This window comes from Sciurus carolinensis, chromosome 4 (assembly GCF_902686445.1).
Source record: "Sciurus carolinensis chromosome 4, mSciCar1.2, whole genome shotgun sequence".
NCBI classification, from domain to species: domain Eukaryota; kingdom Metazoa; phylum Chordata; class Mammalia; order Rodentia; family Sciuridae; genus Sciurus; species Sciurus carolinensis.
The window spans coordinates 109,288,301-109,311,395 of record NC_062216.1 but is presented as its reverse complement, the minus strand read 5'-3'; the positions used below and the strand labels follow the sequence as shown (position 1 = coordinate 109,311,395).

General features: G+C 37.0%; 1 protein-coding gene across 2 annotated transcripts; it reads left to right on the top strand.

Moving 5' to 3' along the window:
• The first annotated feature begins 673 nt into the window (after positions 1 to 673).
• Positions 674 to 21,383, top strand: Ccnt1 (cyclin T1). 2 transcript variants are annotated; one of them, XM_047551339.1, is made up of 9 exons: positions 696 to 1,071; positions 3,086 to 3,167; positions 9,385 to 9,513; positions 12,820 to 12,880; positions 14,294 to 14,356; positions 16,668 to 16,713; positions 18,064 to 18,227; positions 18,392 to 18,462; positions 19,956 to 21,383. In XM_047551339.1, the coding sequence occupies exons 1-9, from the start codon at positions 911 to 913 to the stop codon at positions 21,360 to 21,362; spliced, it is 2,184 nt and encodes a 727-aa protein (XP_047407295.1). In that variant the 5' UTR covers positions 696 to 910; the 3' UTR covers positions 21,363 to 21,383. The 2 variants fall into 2 exon arrangements, 1 of the variants encoding a protein (XP_047407295.1); XR_007108495.1 differs by lacking the exon at positions 18,064 to 18,227 and having other exon boundaries at positions 674 to 1,071; positions 19,956 to 20,094.
• The last annotated feature ends 1,712 nt before the right edge of the window (positions 21,384 to 23,095 follow it).

Here is a 23,095-nt window from a genome sequence, read left to right as displayed (position 1 = left end):
GATACTAGCAAAAGTGTTCTAACGCTGACCTATACCCTCAGCACTTTTTGAGGCAGGGCCTCACTACACTGCCTAGGCTGACCTCGAACTTGTTATCCTGCCTCAGTTTCCTAAGTAGCTAGGATTACAGGGCTGCGCCACTGTGCCTAGCGTGTTTGCTACATCTTTTTTTTTTTTTTTTTTTTTAACCGGGGATTGAACCCCGGTAACCACTGAGCCAAACCCCCAGACCCCCGCCTTATACATACATATATATTTTACTTAGATACAGGGTCTCGATGAGTTGCTAAGTACCTCGTTAATTTGCTGAGACTGGGTCTGAACTCGCGATCCTCCTGGCTCAGCCTCCTGAGTTGGTGGGATTACATTTCGAGATTTTATAGGGCCACTATTACTTTTTTTCAATTTTCTGACAGTTTCACCAATTTTCTCTACCAAGCTCTCCCTCTACCACATTTTATATCGCAACGTTCGCCCAGAGGGAAGATATGGGCAGGGCAATGGCACCAGAGCCTGAGCCTCTCAGCGCCACAACTGTTGCCTTGACGCTCAGCCCAGGGCGCGAAGGCTCAATCCCGTTCTCGCGGGGAGAAACGTGGTTTTTACACGAGAATTTATAATTTCACCCTACCTCCCCTAGGGTCACGTGGTTCGCGCCTGCGTCTTCGCTTCCAGGTCTCTCCTGGGCTCGGACAGGCTGTTAACTCGGCTACAGGGTGTCGCGAGGTCCATTACGGAAGTAGACGCTTTGACTTTCGCTTCCTTAGCGGAAGCGTGTCAGACCTGGCTGTCGATTCGTAGCGGAAGTTCGTCACGTCGCAGTTGTCTCCGCACAGCGGATGTGTGTCGCCGCTGAGGTGACGCTGGGAAGTGCTTGCAGCCTCCGCCGCTGCCTTCTAGTAGAAGCGCTATGGAGGGAGAGAGGAAGAACAACAACAAACGGTGGTATTTTACTCGAGAACAGCTGGAAAATAGCCCATCCCGTCGTTTTGGCCTGGACCCAGATAAAGAACTTTCTTATCGCCAGCAGGCGGCCAATCTTCTCCAGGACATGGGACAACGTCTTAACGTGTATCCTTGTGGCCTAGGCCTTCGGCCTTGGAGTTGATTCTGCAGTGCCCCGGCGTTCAGGCCTCAGGCTCTGGCGGGGAAGGAAGGGGGTAAGAAGGTCGGCAGAAGCTGAATGTCTGGTGGGGAGAGCCCACGATCGGGCTGACCGAAGCTGTTCACGCTAGGGAAGCGAGGCGGAGTCAGTTTCCCGCTCGCTCACCCGTGCCACCAACCTTGCTGGGAATTCGTATTTTTTCCCGTCTTTGTGTTTTAGCCGGTATTTTCTTAGGCCTTCTTCACTGTGTTCTGACCTGCTTTCGTGACTTTGAGATTCTCCTAGATTCTGCTGTCTTAGGAGTCTGGTAGAAGTTTCACTGTTGACGTCTGTCCCCCAAACTTAGTGTGTAAAAATTGTTTCGGCAGAGTCAGTACCTGAAAGTCTTACAAAGCTGGTCTAGACAGTACCCCAGCATTGGTTCAAAATCCATTCCTCCTACTTAGTAGCTGTGTAAATAACCTGTCAAGTTCTTGGTCGTCTTGTCTGTAAAATGGATACCTCTTGCTTTTGATTCTGTGCCCCCCAAAATGCTAAACATTCAGACGTTCAAGTAGTATTGTTTGCTAGAGTGTTACAGAATTTCAGAGGAAGAAAAGATGTCAATTTAGGTTTGTAGGGATGTAGACCCATGGATCTAATGTTTAGTTTACCAAATATTGTGCCCTTAGGTTACTCAGGGTATTCGTTTTCAGTCACGTTTCAAAGATAAGGTAATTTAGTGATTCCCCCTCCGTAATTATTTTCGTTTGTCAGAAAATATACTCATTTTGTGGTGGAGAAAACTAATTTTTTAAAAAATATTTTTTCAGTTGTCGATGGACCTTTATTTTATTTATATGTGATGCTGAGAATCGAACCCAGTGCCTCACATATGCCAGGCAGTCGCTGTGTCACTGAGCCACAACCCCAACCCTAATAATATACTTTTACAGTCATTTCCACCCTGCTTAAAAAAATTTTTTTCTTGGATGAAACTTTTGTATATGCAACTTTCACAATGTTGCTGACTGTGATGTTTGTGTCTTAAGGATATGCTTGCTTCAAAATAGGTGTCCTCTTTATTGCCAGTTTGTTTCCTAAGCATCCAGTCTGTGGAATTAGCCCCCCACCCCCAGTTCTATTTCACTGTATCCTTAAAATTCCTTTTGTAGTATTTAGGTTGTTGCCATCATGGGACTGTGCCATCTTTATACTGCGCATTGAGCACATTGTCTGCTGAGGTTTTTATTTTTTTGCGCTGCTAGGGATCAAACCCAGGGCCTCACCAATGCTAGGCAAGTGCTCTGCCATTGTAGAAGTGCTACATTCCCAGATCTGCTGAGATCTTTAGAAGTAAAGCACTTAAAAGTTTTTCTAGGGGCTGTTGGTATAACTCAGAGGAACAGTGCAGGCAAGTGCCAGGGTTTGAAAAGTATTTTCTTTTAGTGAATGACTGTCTAGTCATTTTAAAGTGTTTCTAGACACTGGGATCACCAGGTGAGAATGCAGGGAGAAGTGGAACTGAAAAGTTAATTGCTGGAGTTTAGGTGAGAGATAGTGGAAATATGCCCAGGGGCCAAATTAGGGAAGACCTTGTAAATCATGTTAAAGAGATATCCTGAGATAATGGATCATCATTGCAGGATTTGCAGAAGGCAAATGACAGGAAGATTTAAAAATTATTCAGTGTTGTTTATACATCTTGATTTACACATTCTGAGAAGTTTATTTTGTTGCTGTGTATTCATTCAGAAAATTTATATTAAATGTCTGTTAATTTATATTAAATACCTGGCACAGTGCTGCCAATAGGTGGTTAATAATTTTGGTGAAAGAAAACAAGACCTGCTTTTTGATTTGGAAAGGTAAGTATGATTTTCCCTTAGGATTAGCTACCGTGCTTGACCATGTGGTCTTTTTTTTTTGGGAGAGAGAGATTATATTTTGGGAATTATACTGCCTGTCTACCTGATTTGGACCTTAACTTGAGCTTTTCAGCTCACAATTGACTATCAACACAGCTATAGTATACATGCATCGATTCTACATGATTCAGTCTTTTACACAGTTTCATCGAAATGTAAGTATATTTTCTTGTCTGGTGTAATCTTTTTTGTGATTGATTTCAACTGCCTGTTTTTGGTAGGTCTTTGCTACTGAACTGGCATTTGAATTTTAGAATTTAATGTTGTTCACTTTCATTATGTGTCAAACTACTGTTCTGAATTCAGCCTTGCAGTTTGCTGTTAAGTGTCTAATTTTCTGGTAGGGTTAGTACATCCATAGAGTAGATGGATTCTTTAGTAAAGAAATAGATAAGTGAACATTTAGTAAATTAATGTTTTTGAGCTGGAGGAGTAGCATTAAAGGGGCAATCTTGTTTAATTTAAATAAAATATTTAAAAGTGTAAATACATATATGGTCAGAAAGACAAATGAATGTAAGTTACTTAGATTCTTTCAGAAACCTTTGATAAAATTCTGATGAATGCTGGAGGGGAAGGTACATTATGTGATAATCACTGGGGAAATGACTTAAATAACAGGAGAAAGAAAATAATAGTAATGAAAGGATTTTTTTTCCGGACAGAATTGTAAATACAGTAGTGCTGTTTTCAATTTTGCTACCTGAAATGGTCTTATTTATCATTATTATAAATGATTTGGAAGTGAATACACAGTAATATCCTAGTTGCAGGTAAGACTATAATTGTTTAATAAAATCCCAAGGAATAAACTTTATGAGCACTTATGGATTCGTGAGTCAAACATTTCATTATTATTATTGTTGTTTTTAAAAGGTTATGTTTTTGTGGGACTTGTTTCAGGTTTAGGATAATACATTTTGAGTTTTTTTTAATACTGTAGGAAGAGAATCAGTGAAGCTAGATATAGTTCCTGTAATGTAAGAAATTGGCAGAATCAGGATTTGGGAGTAAATGCACAGGGAATACTTTGGATCTGTGGATTAAGTATTCCTATTATATGCTTATTATCCAGTTTGACTTTTTTCTGTCCTTGTCCACCATACTTCCAGTCATGCCCTTCCTCTGATTGCCAATACACCCTTATTAAGAGAGAGATGAACATGTTAGCATTTTAATGAGGCTGATAGCTCCAGAATAGAAGGGTGTGAATAAAGAGCGAGATTTATAGAGGTTTATAGAGTTGTTGGCAGTTTTGAAGGTTTTCTGTATTTCTTTTTTATTACGATAAAGATTTGAAATCTTTATGAGATAAATTGAGATAAATCTCAATTTAGTTTTACTTTGTTCTTATATAGGTTACTGTATCTTCCCTGTACTTTTTTTTTTTTTTTGGATGGTATAGTACTAGGGATTGAATCTAAGGGTGCTTTAACACTAAGCTACATTCCCAGTCCTTTCTACTCTCTTTTCTTTTTTTAGTTTGTACATGTACATAATATATTTATTTTATTTATATGTAGTACTGAGTATCAAACCTAGTGCTTTACATGTGCTAGGCAAGTGCTCTACTACTGACCTACAAACCCCAACTCTCTACTTTTTATTTTTAATTTTTCTTTTTGGTACCAGGGATTGAACCCAGTGGCATGCAGTCACTGAACCAACATCCCCAACCCCTTTTATTTTTTGAAACAGGGTTTCACTAAGTTGCTTAGGGCCTCACTAAATTGCTGAGGCTGGCTTGGAACTTGGGATCCTTTTGCTTCAGCCTCCCGAGCCATTGGTATGCTTTTTATTTTGAGACAGGATCTCCCTAAATTGCTGAGACTGGCTTCAAACTCGTGGTCTTTCTGCCTCACCCTTCCATTTGGCTGGGATTACAGGCAGGCTTGGCTTCCCTATGCTTATATCTTTTAAGATGCATCTTTTCTTTTTTTTCCTTTATATTAGCAAGAACAGAGTCTTCCTTTTCTGTGCATTCTCCAAAGCATCCTGAGTAAACTGGTTGAATTAATTAATGCTCTGATAATTTTTAACATAGAGGTATTCCTTTGCATATTATAAGCTTTTCCAAAAATCCTGTCATTAGATTAATTTAGGGTCATTGTTCCTTTTTAGAAGATTGATTTTGGGCATATTGTGGGATTACAGATTGAAATTATCACCCCTTTACTACCTGAATTCTAAGAATTTAACTGTGATGATTTTAAATTCAGATTTGAGAGGGTTTAACACATTGTTTTAGCATTAATGTTATATAACCCATCAAAAATCTCATGCATTTTTCATCTTACTTATAAAGATAATAAATTCACAAGGTAAAAATTAAGTTCATAAAGCAGAAAGTGAAAGCTCCTCTGTAATCCCTCCCTCTAGAGTTACCATTCATCAATGTTTGGCATAGTATCTCAGACGTTTTTCTGTACATAAACTAGCATTTATGATTTCTATTTAAAAAATCATGTCTTAACTATACCACTGTAGTGCAGTTTGCCTTTATTACTTGATAGTGTATATTAGATATCTTTTTAAAATTTTTATTTGTACACGGACGTACAAACTTTATTTTATTTATTTTTTATGTGGTGCTGAGTATTGAACCCAGTGCCTCACATGTGCTGGGCAAGTACTCTACCACTGAGCTACAAACCCAGATCTTTTTTTTTTTTTTTTTTCTTTTTCACATTATACTGGGGATTGAACCCAGTAGTGCTTTACCACCACCCTACATCCCTTTTTGTATTTTGTTTTGAGATAGGGTCTCACTAAATTGCCAAAGACTGACCTTGAACTTGGTGATCCTCCTGCTCATCCTTCCAAGTAGCAAGTAACTGGGATTATAGGTGTATGTTACTGTGCCCGGCTCATATTAGTTTCTCATCTTTTTAAATGGCCACATAATTTTTGTGTTACCATCATTTGTTTAACTAGCTCCCTATTGGTGGATATTCAAGTTGTTTCTTTATTATAAATGTTATGTGGGATAGTCTTATAAAGTATACTTATGTGAGATTTTAATGTAAATTTTAGTAGATAGATTTGCTGGGCCCAAGAGTATGCATATGTAAAATTTTTGTTGTGTAATTCACTGAAAGATAGGACTATTCAGGAAAGTGTCCTTTTTTCTACATTCAAACTAACCACAAATATTCATTAATTTAAGAAATATTTGTTGAGTACTATGCTCATCAAGTTCAAGGAATATATTGGTGAATTAGAGAGATGGGGTCAAATTATTTTCTTAATTTGCCTTTCTTCAATTAGTAAAGTTGAACTTCTTTTGCCTTTTGATTCTTGCTCTCATGATATTGAAATAAATGAATGGTGCTGACGAAATAGCTCATCTCGTTGGGTGCTTGCCTAGCATACGCATGACCGGGGTTCCAATCCCCAGGGCAGCAGGATGTGGAGATGGAAAAAAAAAAACAAAAAAACACTTCTGAAATAAATGAATGAAAAACTGTTGATTGTTGCCCCCCTTTTTTTAGCATTCTGGTGTGTGTTCAATTTGGTTACCTGGGATTAAACCCAGAGGCGCTTAACCTCTAAGCCATATCCCTGATCCCACTTTTTAAAAAAAAAATTGAGACAGGATCTTACTAAGTTGCTTATGGCCTGCTAAATTGCTGACTTTGAACTTGTAATCCTTGTCTCAGCCTCTGTAGGCACTGAGACTACAGGGTGCACCACTGCATCTGGCTATTTTATTTAAAAAAATTTTTTTTATTGAGGTATAACATACAATAAAGGACAAAAATCTAAAACATTCAAATTAATTAATTTTTGCATTATATATTTGTAATTAACACCGTGGTAGAGATGTGTTAATGTTTTTTAATTTAAATGAATTTTATTTATTTAGTAGAGGTGGTTAAAAGACTTTGCTTCATTTGAATTCAGGAACTCTTTTTATTCTATTTGGGATATGAAATTTAACCTCCTTAATTGAATTTGTATATTTAAAAGCTTTCAAGTGATGAAATATAAAAGCAATGGTGGTTTTTGTGTTATTATGTTGTATTTTATGTATTTCAAGATAATGGTAGAGACCCAAGCAGCAAAAAAAAAAAAAAAAAAAAAAAAGAAAGTTGACCGGGGATGTGGCTTAGTGGTAGAACACTTGTCTAGCATGTGTGAGGCCCTGGTTCAATCCCTGTTTAATCTCCAGTATTACCAAAAAAAAAGAAAAAAAAAAATCCGAGATAAAGCTTAATGGTTAAAAGTGTGGGTTCTGGGTCAGACATGTCTAGATTTGGAACCTCTGGGCAAGTGACCATAGACCTCAGATTTCTCCTCTTAATAGTCATTGATAGTGTCTATTTACTTCATAGAATAGTTGATAAGGTTTAATTAAATTAATTTATAAAGTGCCTGGTCAAAGTAGACAGTCGATAACTTTTTTTAATGGAGAAATTTTTTTACTCAAATTAGTATAAGAATTTCTCTTAGAGAAACGTTGCCTTTAATGGGAAAATTATTGATAAGCCATCTTGAAAAGTGATCCCATGAGAAGCATATTCCATTAGATTTTTTTTTCTGTGTATAAATACATACATATTTTTAGCGCTGCCCTATTTTTCCAGAGGTGGTGCCTGTGGTTTTTTAAATTTTTTTAAAAATTTTTACTCTTTTTGCTCACTCTAAACTTTATTTCCTAATACCTGAGTTACTATATTTTCTCTTCCTTAAAAACTAACTTTTAATGTTTCTCATATTTTCATCCTTCTAGTCCTGTCTGCTAATTTTCCTAAATATTTCTTACACTCCACATTTTTTCTAAAATCTTTAGTGTCACTCTTGTTGAAGATCTTTAGTGTTCCCAAAGCCCATTATCTATTTCATTTAGCTGTTCAGTTTAGTGTTCAAAATGTTCTTCATGGACTGGAGTTGTAGCTCAGTGATAGAGGGCTTGCCTAGCACATGTGAGGCACTGGTTTCCATCTTCAGCACCACATAAAAATAAATAAATAAAAGTACTGTGTCCTACAACTAAAAATATTTTTTAAAAAAATATTCTTTATACCCTGAGACTTTGTATCTTAATGCTTAGCCCTTCATACTGACATTTTCTTTCATGCCCATTTTCTGCTAATTCTTTATTCCTAAAGTCAGGAATGCATATGTAGCAAGCTCAGTGTACAACTGAAACAAATGTGAAAGAAAAGAGTTGTTACTATGAATTAAGTATGTGGAGAAAATTTTATTTAGAAAAATATAACAGGAAACAGTGGGGATACAAATAAGTATTAGAATGTTTCAGTTCTAGTTAATAAAGTGAAATAGATTTTTAAGTCCTGTAAAACTATTTATTGCATTTCTGTTGACTCCTGGTGAATTTTAGCTTTTACCATTGTAATCTTTGATTCATTGATACATTTTTTAATTAATTAATTTTCTTTGCAGCACTGGAGTTAAAATTTTATCCCTTGGCCTTACATATGCTAGGCAAGGGCTCAGCCACTGAACTACACACCCTTGTAATCTTTTATATTACAAGTTGTCTACTTGTTTATTGGCTTGAATTTTTTCCTTCCTAGATGCTTTCTTACATAGTCTCATGAGTATAATACTGTGCTTTATATTTTTTAAAAGATTTAATATTCATATATGTAAATGATGTGATTTACATACAGTAAAATTCATTGTTTTAAAGTACACAATTCACTGGTGTTTAGTATATTCATAAAATTGTATAACCCTCACCACTGTGTAATTTCAGAACATTTACATCACCCTAAAAACTTATCATCTGTTAGCAGTTATTCCCACTCTCTGTAACCCCTGGCATCCACTGAATTTTTTGTTTCTATGGATTTGCCTATTCTGCATATTTCAGTTTATTATTTAAAAAACATAGAGTGCTGGGCGCTATGCCAAACACCAGTAATCTCAGCGACTTGGGAGACTGAGGGCAGGAGGATATTGAGTTCAAAGCTGGCTGTAGCAATTTAGTGAGGCCCTAAGCAATTTAGTGAGACCCTATCTCTAAATTTAAAAAAATAAATAAAAAGAACTGGGAATGTGGCTCAGTGGTTAAGTGCCCCTGGGTTCAATCCCTGGTACAAAAAAATACAACAAAACAACAACAAAACAAAAAAAAATGATTTGATACAAATTAAAGAATCTCATTTTTAAGTAGGAAGTTGTTTATGTCTAGTTGCTTTACCCAGCAATAGCTTTTAATGACAATTTGAAGGATTGGTGTTTGAATGTGGACATGGATTAATGGGTGGGAGAGGGAAAGGTGTTAAACATAGGGGGAAAAGCATAAACAGGATGAAGAGGTTGGGACAAGTCAAAGAACTTGATTTGAGACAGCTTGTTTTTTCATCTACCTTGATCTGTAAGTAATTATTTCTTTCTACCTAGTCTGTGGCTCCAGCAGCCTTGTTTCTGGCGGCTAAAGTGGAGGAACAGCCAAAAAAATTGGAACATGTCATCAAAGTAGCACATGCTTGTCTCCATCCACAGGAATCACTTCCTGATACCAGGAGTGAGGTAGGCAATTGATTATATGTTTTTCTTTATGTTGACTGTAACAGTGTTATAACTTTAATTTGCTGAAGTTTTGAATGTGGATTTATATCTTTTTTTTTTTTCCACTTACTATATCCAAAATATTTTCCTACCCATTTTTTTAAACATCTTTTTTTGTTGTAGATGGACACACCTTTATTTTATTTAATTTTATTTGTAATATTTTTATTGTAGTTGGACAAAATAACTTTATTTTTATGTGGTGCTAAGGATTGAACCCAGTGCCTCACACGTGCTAGGCAAGCCCTCTACTACTGAGTTATATAACAGTTCCATATTTTCCTATCTTAATTAATCTTGTAGCTTTTTTTTTTTTTGGTGGTGTTGGAAATTGAACTCAGTGCCTAATGCATTTTACCACTGGGTTACATACCTAACCCTGAAGTCATTCTTATAGATAGATTTTTGTTATGGATACTTAAAAAAAAAATGAGTTTTGGGGGCTGCAGTTGTAGCTCAGTGCCGGAGCACTTATCTAGCATGTGTGAGGCACTGGATTCGATCCTCAGTCCATATAAAAGTAAATAAAATAAAGGTATTATGCCCATCTACAACTAAAAATTTTTAAAAAATGAGTTCTGTCACTAATTTTTTCAGATCAACTTAAAATATCAGTATGAAAATGAACTAAATCTCTGGGTTGTTTTAAAGAAATTGTAAAAACACAGAAAATTCAGATGCTTAAGAAACATTTCAACTGGGTGTAGTAGTAATGCATGCTGTAAGCCTAGTGGCTTGGGAGGCTGAGGCAGGAGCATTTCACGTTCAAAACCAGCCTCAGTAACTTAGCAAGGCTCTATTAGCAAGACTGTCTCTAAATAATATATAACATGGACTGGGGATGTGAATCATTGGTTAAGTGCTCCTGGGCTCAATCTCCAGTACTCAAAAAAAAAAAAAAAAAACCAAAAAAACAAAAAAAAACCCATTTCAAATACAAGTTAAAATTCATCTTCCAATCTCCTGGGATGATGCTACTGATTACAGTTCCATATATACTCTTCCAGACCTTTATTCTATATTTGTATATATAGCTTTTTGTTTTCTTCCATTCTTTCTTGACTTTCTTAAAGAAGGGAAACTCTTGGTTTTAGAAGTTGGTGGTTGGGGAGTATTGAGAAAATTTACATTTGTAGCTAATTGAGGAAAAAGTATGGATTTCTAATGTGATATTATTTAAATTTCTTAAAATGAATGCATGGGTCCTCCTTTTATGAAATAAATGGAATTGTATGTTTTGAATATATGGAACAAAGTTTTGCTTTGGGGGGGGGTTTGTTTTATTTTTAGTAATAATCCTTCCTAATTATTTTATTTATTTATTTTTGTACCAGGGATTAAAGGCAAGGGCGCTTAACCACTGAGTCACATCCCCAGCCCTTTTTTATACTTTATCAGCGCAGGGTCTCACTAAGTTGCTTAGGGCCTTGCTAAGTTGCTGAGGTTGGCTTTGAACTTGGAATCCTTCTCAGCCTCCCCAGCTGCTGGGATTTGGGCACGCGCCCCTGTGCCCAGCCTAATTATGTTTTGCATGGCAATGTCTGACCTTCATTTTTCTCTTTGGCTCACAATGGTACTTCTTGTTAAAGAGTGATTACTATAGATTTTTATTTAGGTTTGAGAGTAGTAAATGCCACTGGTTCATATAATTGAGTTAACAAAATAAAATGAAAACATATCCCCACTTTTTTTTCCCTTCTCCAAAATATATTTACATAATTTCTTACCTGAACCTTCAGTCCTTTTGAAATAGTTAGAGAAAGATATTTTCTCTACTATATGGAAAGGAGAACTAGCATAGCTTCAGTCCTTATTGGATTTATTCAAATCATAGAACTAAGTGGAAAGTTAACTTCAATATAGGTCTCTGAATTCCTGACCCAGATCTCATTTTCCTAGAGATTATTGCTTTCTAATAGAAGTAAAATGAAAGCCACATTTATGAAAATTGAAACATTTTCAGTTTTTATTAAATTTTATTAAAAATCTTCATTTTGTAGGCTGGGCTTGTGAGCTCAGTGGTAGAGTTCTTGCCTAGCATGTATAAGGTCCTGGATTCCATTCCTAGCACTAGCAAAAAAAAAAATCCTCATAAAAAAATAATTTTAATACATTTTATGTAACTTAGTGTCTCTAAAATATTTTCATTTCAGCACAGTATTTAAAAGTTACTAAATTTTACATCCTTTTTTAAAAATCAAGTGTTTAAAATCCACTATTTATTTTATAGCAGTAACATATTTCAATTTAGACTAACAGTGTTTCAGGTTCTCCATAGCCACATGTGGCTAGTGGCTATAGGTTTGACTGGCACAAATCTGTATTTTTTTGTTCATTTTTCCTTTGAACTCTTATATTAAGTTTTTAAAAATCTAGTATTATCCCAAAGAGATGCTTATGATAGTATAGGAAGGATTCTGCAAATGTATTTTAATGGTGTTGGAAAAAGGTGTTAACATAAATTTTTTGTGTCTAAATCATTTTAATTTTAACACAAAATGTTAGTTAGACTGATGTGGTGGCACACAAATATAATCCCAGTGGCTCAGGAGGCTAAGGCAGGAGAATTATAAATTCAAAGCCAGCCTCAGCAACTTAGAGAGGCCAGTGAAAAATAAAAAGAACTGAATGTGGCTCAGTGGTTAAGTGCCCTTGGTTCAATCTCTGGTATGAAAAAAAAAATTAATCTGAAAATGAACAAAATCTGGTGCTTTTTCTATAGCCATATATAAAGTTTTATTACTTGTGTCTGCTTTACTTTTTTTTTTTTTTGGGGGGGGTGGGTACTGGGGATTGAACACAGGAACACTCAACCACTGAGCCACATCCCCAGCCCTATTTTGTATTTTATTTAGAGACAGGTCTCACTGAGTTGCTTAGCGCCTCGCTGTCATTGAGGCTAGCTTTGAACTCGATGCCTCAGCCTCCTGAGTCTCATGGATTACAGGCATTCGTGTTACTTTTTTTTTTTTTTTTTTTTTTTTAGATAAAGGAAAATCTGGGCTGGGGAGATAGCTCAGTCGGTAGAGTGCTTGCCTTGCAAGTGCGAGGCCCTGGGTTCGATCCCCAGCACCGCAAAAAAAAAAAAAAAGGAAAATCTGTGCCGCTTGGGAATAGGGATAAGGATTGCATTTCAATTCCTACTTTACCTCATGACTCCACCTCTGCCTTTTATTGTTTGGTTTCTCTGGAAGGAATTGTTACAGTTGTTTATATTTTATATATTATGCCTTTTTAAGGAAATAATTTCTGACTTCTCATCTGTAGGCTTACCTGCAGCAAGTTCAAGATCTGGTGATTTTAGAAAGCATAATTTTGCAAACTTTAGGTAAGTGTATTTTCCTTTAAAAGATTAAAAATCATATGTATAATATAATTACTTGACATTAAAAATTACAAAATAGGAAACAGTAAGAAAATACCTTGGGAAGGTTTTTGCAAAGCATCCCGTATGTTTCCAGATTATAGAGGTTGTAGAACTTAGAGTTTTAACCTTACCTGTACCATAGGGGGAATCTTTGAAATAGCAGTGAGGTTTTTTTTTTTCTCTTCTTTTTTCCCCACTCTAGGCTTCTTTTTTAGGGCTTGGCAGTTTTTAATCTGATAAATAATGTCAAAACTATCTAAAGAGGACTGGGGAGATAGCTCAGCTGGTGGAGTGCTTGCCTCGTAAGCACAAGGCCCTGAGTTCAATCCCCAGTACTGCAAAAAAATAAAAAATAAATTAAAAAAGTGTCTGAAGAACGGTTTCCTCCCATGGATTATTCTGTTCTTTCAGTTTTTATATTTAGATATAGCATTTATTTGTAAAATTGGTAACCAGTGTTCAGCACAGCACAGTGAAAGTGGAGGAATTCAAGCTGTAGTGGTTGCATGAGCAACTCTGATGATGCATAGCAAATATGAAAATAAGGATTTTATTTTTCCTGTTCTTTAGGGCTATCATTTTTTCTTATCCTTATGTATGGTAGGATTTCATGAGTTGTTATTGGTACAACTGTGTTTTTTTTGCACATGTATCTATGCACGTTGAGTTCTTCCAGCTACTCAGGTGGTTGAGATGGAAAGATTGCAAGTTTGAATTTAGACTGGGCAATTTAGTGAGACCCCTTCTCAAAAATGAACTGAAGTAGCTGGGCGCAGTGGTGCATGCCTGTATTCCTAGCAGCTTGGGAGGCTGAGGCAAGAAGATCACAAGTTCAAAGCCAGCCTTGGCAAAAGCGAGGTGCTAAGCAACTCAGTGAGACCCAGTCTCTAAATAAAATACAGAAATAGAGCTGGGGATGTGGCCTAGTGGTTGGTGTCCCACTTAAGTAATTTTTGTGAAGACCATTTGAGATTGGATAAAATGATCAGTATTGAAATAGATGATGAGATGGTGAGAGAGGAATAGGTTTTAAAATATTTTTCTAGGATAAGCTTTAGAAAGTAGTCATAATTCCAGTGACAGCTTCTTCTAGCTTATATTATGTTCTACCATCCCTAAATATTTTGTGTTTAAAGGTTTGTGGTTCTTCAGTGTTTCTGAGATCTTACTGGTACTCTCTAGCTTAGAGTGTAACAACTTTGGAGATAATATATTTTAGAGAAGAATATGCTGCATACTTTGACTCAGTCTCTGAACAGTAATGTTGGGAGAGAGAAATGAGGGTGGCCTTTAACAATGACTCAACTAAAAGAAATATGAAATGTGTTGAGTATCTGGCTTTTTAACCAGTTTTTTTTGTTGTTGTTGTTGAAGGCTTTGAATTAACAATTGATCACCCACATACACATGTGGTAAAGTGCACTCAACTTGTTCGAGGTAAGAAATCTCAACTTGTGATGATTATCTTAAATTGTCTTACCATTTAGAAGCTATGATTTGCCATGAACAAATATATAATATACTTGCTTTGTCCAGAAGTTTAATTGAAAGACCAATCAAAATGATTGGTCTTGGCTTGGAGTTTTCCCATTGGGTTCTTATTATTAATGCTTTTAGGTTATCCACAGTTAACAGAATTAACACCTTAGCTGGGCATGGTGGTTTATTATGCCTGTAATCCCAGCAACCTAGGGAGGCTGAGTTAGGAGGATCATGAGTTCAAAGCCAGCCTCAGCAAAAGCAAGGCGCTAAGCAACTCAGTGAGAACCTGTCTCTAAATAAAATCATAGTAAGACTGGGGATGTGGCTCAGTAGTTGGGTACCCCTGAGTTCCATCCCTGGTACAACCCCGCCTACCAAAAAAAAAAAAGAGAGAGTTAATACCTTGAGGGTGTTTGTCAAGGCTATGGGGAGGGGGAATCTAATGGCAATTTTAAGGAAGTCTTGGGAGTGGGTGATCTTATTTTAATTGTGGCATTGATTAAAGACCACTCAGATGATTGCATAGAATTTATTTGTCATTTCCATGCTTGGACAGTTCCTTGGCAGGACTTTTCTTTTTATTCTAGTTTAATGATAGTAGCTATAATTGAATGAAACCTAGTTCCTCTTATTTTATTAATTTGTTTATTTTTTTGCAAAGCCTCACACACGCTATGCAAGCAGTATACCGCTGAGCTACACCCCAAGCCCTCAGTTCTTATTTCGTTTACATTGTAGTATCAAGAATATCTGGGACTGGGGGTATAGCTCAGTGTAGAGCACTTGCTTAACATGTGTGACCCTGCGTTTGAACTCTGCCCCTGCAAAAAGAAAAAAAAAAAAATCTGAACACCTTTGTGCATTTAATGCTTTTTAGAGATTTGTAGACAAAACTGATAATTGGTCTTATTTTACCTTTTAATAATGTGTTTTATGTGAAAATTTATAAGCATTAAAATTACACATGAGCAAAAAATGGAATTAAACAGAGATAGATTTAATATTAAAAAGACTTAAATTCTAAAGAAGATAAAAGTCAGGCAAGGAGGATTGGAGTTGTGGCTCAGTGGTAGAGCACTTACCTAGCATGTGTGAGGCACTGGGTTCAATTCTCAGTGCCACATATAAATAAATATGAATAAAATAAAGGTCTTTAAAAAAAAAAAAGTTAGGCAAGGATGTGTGTAAACCAGCCATTCTAGAAGCTGAGCAGGACAATTACAAGTTTGAGATCAGCCTTGGGAATGTAGCCAGAATTTGTCTCAAAATTAAAAAAAAAAAAATTAATAATAATAATAAGAGCTGGGATGTAACTGTTGTAAAGCACCCCTGGGTTCAATCTCCAGTACTGTCAAAAGAAGAAAAAAGATAAAAATTTGCTTTGTCACCCAGGGCAGATTTTTTTAGGAAGAGGAACATGGTGTGTTTTTTTTTTTGTTTTTTGTTTTTTGTTTTTTGTTTTTTTTTCATTTCATTTATATTAAATAACCAAAGCTATTTGATGACTTGGGGATTAAATTACAGGCAACTCAATTAAAAACTTTTTTCTTTTTCCTAAGCAAAAGTCACTTTTCCCAAATATATCAAGGTCTTCTAGATTCTGATCTTGCTGTCATATCATATTAGTTCATTCCTTGGCCTAATGTTTCTCAATGATCCCTTGGATCAGAATATCTGTGTTACTTATTAAACTATCTGTGTTACTTATATCTCCTTCAGAAATATTGAATCAAACTCTAGGGAGAAGGCTCATTAATTATATTTTAAAACAAATAGCCTCATAACCCAGTATGCAGAATAAAGCTTGATTCCCTAGGTCTGGAAGCAGTATAATTATTAACATTAAAATAATTAAAATAAAAAATCTCTAGGGGCTGGGCATGCCTGAGCAAGGCTGTAAGCAACCTAATGAGACTCTGTCTCAAAATCAAAAAGAAAGAAGTCTAGGGATGAGGCTCAGTGATTAAGCACCCTGATATCCCTGCCAAAAATCAACAGCAACAACAACAAAACATTAGGGCATAGGAGTGTAGTTCAGTGGTAAAGCAGATATTTAGCATATATGAGACCCTGGGCTTAATCCCCAGGACCCCCTAGCCCCCTCAAAAAAATTGCTATTTTCTTTGGTAGAATATAGAAATCAGGTGATGAGCTATTTCTGCCTCATTTACTACTCTGATCACACAGTAACTTGCAAATGTAAATGCTTACTAAATATTTGTTGATTATGAATGGCACTAATAACTTTTCCTTTTTTTTTTTATAGCAAGCAAGGACTTAGCTCAGACATCTTACTTCATGGCAACCAACAGGTTTTTATATTTCAATTTTTTTCCCTTCAGTTTTTGGGGCTTGGCTTTTACTTGGACTGGAATTGTCACTTTTTGAGGGGTATATAGAACCAGTTAGTAAAATAGAACCCAAAGACCCAGGCTTTGAAATATTTTTGATACAGTGTGCTATAGACAATTCTCTGGTGAATATAGTTTTTTTTCCTGCAGTTTTCACGTTGTACCTTAGAGTTCCATGGTGCTTTTTAATTTGCTAAAGTGACGTAATTATTTAGTAGTGATTCTCTTGATAGCCTGCCCATACTGCATGTGTTACTTTGTTTTAAAATAACCAAGAGCACAGTTTTGAAAATTCATATATGTCTAGACCTCATTAGTAGTAACTAATTTGGAAGATTTTGCAATAATTATGATGTTTCCTTTGCCCAGGTATACATGTATGTATGTAGATTTGGATATATTTTTTCTTCTTTTTAAAAAATTATTTGTACTATAACTTTACTACCAAACAACTTGCTTACTCTCATCTCTGATCCTCCAATAATGTTTGTTTATAGAAATTGAAGGTACCCTTAATAACTTTAGGGCTAATAAGTTCAGTTTTATGACCTAAGTGTGAATTTATTGAAATTAACCATCAGTCAAACATGTTCACACTTGAGAACGATTGCTTTTTTTTTGTACTGGGGATTGAACCCAGGGGTGCTTTATCACTGAACCAGAGCCCCAGTCCTTTTTATTTTAATTTTGAGACAGGGTCTTAGTAAGTTGCTAGGGCCTCAGCTAATTTGTTGAGGCTGGCCTTAAACTTGTGGTCCTCCTGCCTCAGCTTCCCAAGTTGCTGGGATTACAGGCATGTGCCACCATGCCCAGCTTGTTGTCTGTTCATTATTTTAAATAGCCCAGAACTATGATTGGTAAAAGAGAGGTTGATTTTTAGGGTATGTACTTGGTATTTGATTAAGGATTAAACACAAAAACCCTTACAATTTTCCCAACAAAGTTCTGAGGTTATTCTCCAGATAATAGGTAATAAAGATTTTCTTCTTTGCTTGGAATACTGGTCTAGAAGTCAGTATTTTAAAAAACATGGATAAATACCTTTTTGTTTTGTTTTGTTTTGAGTACCTAGTTGGTGTATGGATTGAATGATATGTAGAAAAGAAATTTAGAAATGTTGTTAGCCTGCACAGTGGGTTAATAGAAGATCATTATTGAGTGCTGAATCAGAGCATAGGATAGTTCTTGCCCTCTCTCTCCTGTGTATTTTTAGACTTTTTTTTTTTTTTTTTAAAATAATGGAGAGTTTTAGCTTTGGGTTGAGAATTGAGAGCTCATGAACACTCTCTGTTTCCTTCCCTCTGATGTCAGCCTGCATTTGACCACATTTAGCCTGCAGTACACACCTCCTGTGGTGGCCTGTGTCTGCATCCATCTGGCTTGCAAGTGGTCCAACTGGGAGATCCCAGTCTCAACTGACGGGAAGCACTGGTGGGAATATGTTGACGCCACTGTGACCCTGGAACTTTTAGATGGTAAGTTTTAGAGTAAGGGACCTTGAAAAGCACTTGCTCTTGATCTGTCACCTATTTGGTCAAAGGTGACTTGATTCAGAAGAAAATAGTGAGTTAAGTTGGTTGAGGTTATTCCTGTTTTATTACCTCTGTCTCTCAGTCTTTCTTGAATGTTTTATTTGTAGAATTGACACATGAATTTCTACAGATTTTGGAGAAAACTCCCAGCAGGCTCAAACGCATTCGGAATTGGAGGGTAAGAATCATTGCTGTCAATTTGTTCCCTTTTTTTTTTTTTTTTGACTGCACCAGGGAATATACCAGAATTGGATTTGTGCCCTGCTTTGGAATTTCCCTTTTCATAGTTATGCAGTAATCATGACTTCATAGTTTGGATACTGGCCAAAAGTCAATGGTTGTAGGTGATAGCATGTAGAGACTGTTAGGGAAGAAAAGATGACTTCTCTGAGTCAGAGTATTGGCTACTGGTAGAGGCCAGATTCAGAGTTAAAAAGGTAGAGCTGGTAAAGCTGGGTTTGGCGCTGCCTGTAGTCCCAGCAACTCAGGGACTGAGGCAAGAGGATCATAAGTTCAAAACCTGTAGTCCCAGCAACTCAGGGGACTGAGGCAAGAGGATCGTTCAAAGCCAGCCTCAGCAATTTAGTGAGATTCTAAGCAGCTTAGTGAGATCCTGTTTCAAAATAAAAAATAAAAGGGGCTGGGGATGTGGCTCAGTAGTAAAGCACCCCTGGGTTCAATCTCTGATACTGAAAAAAAAAAAAACCCAAAGGTTAGAACTGGTGTCATAATTTTTTCTTTAAATCTTTATTGACTCTTTGATATTACCAACTTTTAAAATGGGTTTTAGAATTTTTCACGTAGATTGCAGCTTAAAGTTATATTTCAGATATTTTTCAAAGTCTTAATTAGGAATGATTATTCCTTTTTGTTTTTTCTTTCCTCTGCATATCGTCAGTTGGAAAGTTTGTTTGAAAACATTTTCCTTGGGGCTGGGGGCTTAACTCAGTGGTAGAGCACATACTTGTCATGCCCTGGGTTTGATCCTCAGTGCCAGAAAGTTTCCTTCATTTTTCATAAATCCATACTGACAAGTATAATTACATTCTCCTAAATTGAGTGAGTTGCAGAAAATGTGTGCCTCTTAGAAGCTTAGGGTTAGAAGTAGGGTTGAGAGCTGGACACAGTGGTGCATGCCAGTAATCCCAGTGACTTGGGAGGCTGAGGCAGGAGGATTGCAACTTGAGGCTAGCCTCAGCAACTTCAGGAGGCCCTAAGCAAGACTGTATGAAAATAAAAAGTACTGGACTGGAGATGTAGCTCAGTGATAAAGCACTGAGTGGTTCAATTCCCAGAAAATAGACGCCCCTCACCACCACCCGCCGCCACTGCCAAGGGGAAAAAAGAATAAAAGTAGGCTTCAGAGCATATAGTTCATCTTTCACTTTCACTTAAATTTCTAGAATTTAAGAACTAACTGCAATCACAAGCATCATACTGAATGTTTACGAATGATTTTTAGATAAGCATAATTTTGTTGCTGTTGCCTTGTAACATTAGTATGATCTGATTGACAGTTTTAAATTCCTTTATGAGGATAATATATTTATTTGCTCTCCTGTTAGGGGGGCCTCCTCATTGTTGTGACTTGTTGCAGCAAGTACAATCTACTCATCTTACTGGGTTTTAATTTAGTAAATTACCTGAAATGATGTTATTTGCTTCATTTAGGCATGCCAGGCTGCCAGGAAATCAAAAGCAGATGACCGAGGAGCAGATGAAAACACTTCAGAGCAGACAATTCTCAATATGATTTCCCAGAGCTCTTCGGACACAACTATTGCAGGTTTAATGAGCATGTCAACTTCATCTACTACAAGTGCAGTGCCTTCTCTTCCAGTGTCTGAAGAGTCATCAAGCAACTTAACCAATGCGGAGATGTTGCAGGGTGAACGTTGGATGTCCTCCCAGCCTCCTTTTAAACTAGAACCTGCTCAGGGTCATCGGACTAATGAGAATTTAGCACTTATAGGAGTTGATCATTCCTTACAACCGGATGGTTCAAATGCATTTATTTCCCAGAAGCAGAGTAGTAAGAGTGTGCCATCAACTAAAGTATCCCTGAAAGAATATCGTGCAAAGCATGCAGAAGAGTTGGCTGCCCAGAAGAGGCAACTGGAGAACACGGAGGCCAGTGTGAAGTCACAATATGCGTATGCTGCCCAGAATCTCCTGTCTCACCATGATAGCCATTCTTCAGTCATTCTGAAGATGCCCATAGAGGGCTCAGAAAACCCTGAGCGGCCTTTTCTAGAAAAGGCTGACAAAACATCTCTGAAAATGAGACTCCCAGTGACTGGTGGTGATAAAGCTGCCTCTTCAAAACCAGAGGAGATAAAAATGCGCATTAAAGTCCATGCTGCCGCTGACAAGCACAATTCTGTAGAGGACAGTGTCACAAAGAGCCGCGAACACAAAGACAAGCACAAGACTCACCCATCTAATCACCATCATCATCATAATCACCATTCACACAAGCACTCTCACTCACAGCTTCCAGCTGGTACTGGGAACAAACGTCCAGGTGATCCAAAACATAGCAGCCAGGCAAGCACATTAGCACATAAAACCTATAGCTTGTCTAGTTCTTTCTCATCTTCGAGTTCCACTCGTAAAAGAGGTCCCCCTGAAGAGACTGGAGGAGCAGTATTTGATCATCCAGCCAAGATTGCCAAGAGTACTAAATCCTCTTCCTTAAATTTCTCCTTTCCTCCTCTTCCTACAATGGCCCAGTTGCCTGGGCATAGCTCAGACACAAGTGGCCTTCCCTTTTCGCAGCCTAGCTGTAAAACTCGAGTTCCTCATATGAAACTGGATAAAGGTCCCACTGGGGCCAATGGTCACAATACAACCCAGTCAATAGACTATCAAGATACTGTGAATATGCTTCACTCCTTGCTCAGTGCCCAAGGTGTTCAGCCCACTCAGCCCCCTGCATTTGAATTTGTTCATTCTTATGGTGAATATCTCAATCCACGGGCTAGTGGAATGTCCTCCAGATCTGGCAATGCAGACAAACCCCGGCCACCACCTCTACCTTCAGAACCACCTCCACCACTTCCACCCCTTCCTAAGTAAAAAAAAAAAAAAAAAAAAAAAGGAGAGGAGGAGGAGGAAAAAAAAAAAACTTCTCTAAAAACATGTGCTTTTTTTTTTTTTTTTTTTGACTACTGATATTGGACTGAGAAAATTACTTTCCTTATGAAATATGTCCCCCTTCTTGGACTAGGGAATAAATTGATATTGAGAGATAGGTGGGAGGGTGGTGGAGGGCCTTGGTTATTATATCTGCTGCCTCATACATTTAACTATTTTATAGTTTTTACTGGTATTAGAGAGGTGGGAATGTGTTGAAGCTGTGAAGGAATAAGAACATTTTCTCTAGGCCTCTCCACTTCCTAATTAGATTGATTGGAGTAGTTATCTTCCCTCTTCTTGCCAGAACTGAACCATGGAGGGTTTGTTTTATCAAGTAATTGTGGGTTCTTTTGATGTTTAATATATCAGAAGAGAGGAAGTATTTAAACGTCACAAAATCTTTTAAGAGACTTTTAAAAAATAATTTAAAGAAAGTAAGTTATCTGTTTAGTTTTTTTATATAATTGGGAAGGGGATAGGAATTTTGCTGTGTGTATGAGGTACATAGCAATGACTCCTCGGGGGTGGGATTGGAGGGTGGGAATGTGTGCAGGTGGGTGGGAGGGTAGGCTTTTGGCCAAGAGTTCTGAAATAGGCTCAGTCCACTTAAAGTGTTGAGACCTTTAAGTGTGTATGTAAGCGTGAATGTGTGGGTGTTTTTAAGTGTGTGTGTTTTAAAAAATCATGTTATATCTTTCCCTCGCTGTCCTTTACCATTTTCACTTCCTAACAGTCTACTAGAGAGAACATGGTTGGCCTTGAGAACATGAAGGAAGAGGCATGTATTTCCCCCTTTATGTCATGATTGAGGAGTAGCACTCAAATTTCTAGTTTGGGCAAGTGCAGCCAATGACCTGATTCTCAACTCCATTTTAAAACTTCCTTTTTTACAGCTTCATTCTTTTTAAGGCAGAACAGAGGGGTTGAGGAAAAAGGGTTAGAGAGCAAGGCCAGTTTATGTCCTACAGATTTGTGTATATCTGTTTTTCAAGTTGGGCTTTGGGAAAGTGTTCAGATGAGAGTGTTCTCAGGGTCTTTGAAGGGAAGGGAATGTGCTATATATATCCTGCTTATGAAAGCCCAGACTTATGTGACAATAGTTTTCATAGAAGTCTTGGAGCTAAAGGATACTAAAAACAATGAAATTGTGATTTGAAATTCTTAGGACATTGTATTTGAAATTACATTATGAATGTAAGACTTGCTTTTTATCTGTATGTCTGAAGGGAAACAGCTGTATCCTTATGTGTTTGCAGCCTATATGACTTCAGAGATTGGAGCTTGTGAATTTAATAGTACTGGTGCCATGAGAGTCAGCAATACTCGCCAGCAGATACTGTTATGTATAGATTGTGCATCTTTAGATTCTAGACGGAGGTTCTTGAGATTTCTAAGAGTTCTTTAAAAAAAAAAAAAAATCAGGATTACTGTAATGGGTGCTTGATTATCCCATATATTAGGACTGAACATTTTGATGTGGAAGGAAATCTTTTTTAAGAAGTCATGGCTAGAAAGAATTCTAAGCCAAACTGTCTAACTGAAAATGCCACCTAACTCAGAGTGTTTGGTATGTCATTTGGTCTTTGTGGCATTTTTTGCTATGGAAAAGATGGTGCAATTTGAATTTGTCTATTTTTTAATGCAGCTTCCATCATGCCAAATAGTATTTGGGG

What these genes read in the sequence shown, in the direction of transcription:
- Ccnt1 (XM_047551339.1), top strand. Translation starts at nt 911, where the DNA reads ATGGAGGGAGAGAGGAAGAACAACAACAAACGGTGGTATTTTACTCGA. An exon ending in TTCCTGATACCAGGAGTGAG is followed by an intron (nt 9,514 to 12,819) that starts GTAGGCAATTGA and finishes TCTCATCTGTAG; the next exon opens with GCTTACCTGCAGCAAGTTCA. An exon ending in CATAATTTTGCAAACTTTAG is followed by an intron (nt 12,881 to 14,293) that starts GTAAGTGTATTT and finishes TTGTTGTTGAAG; the next exon opens with GCTTTGAATTAACAATTGAT.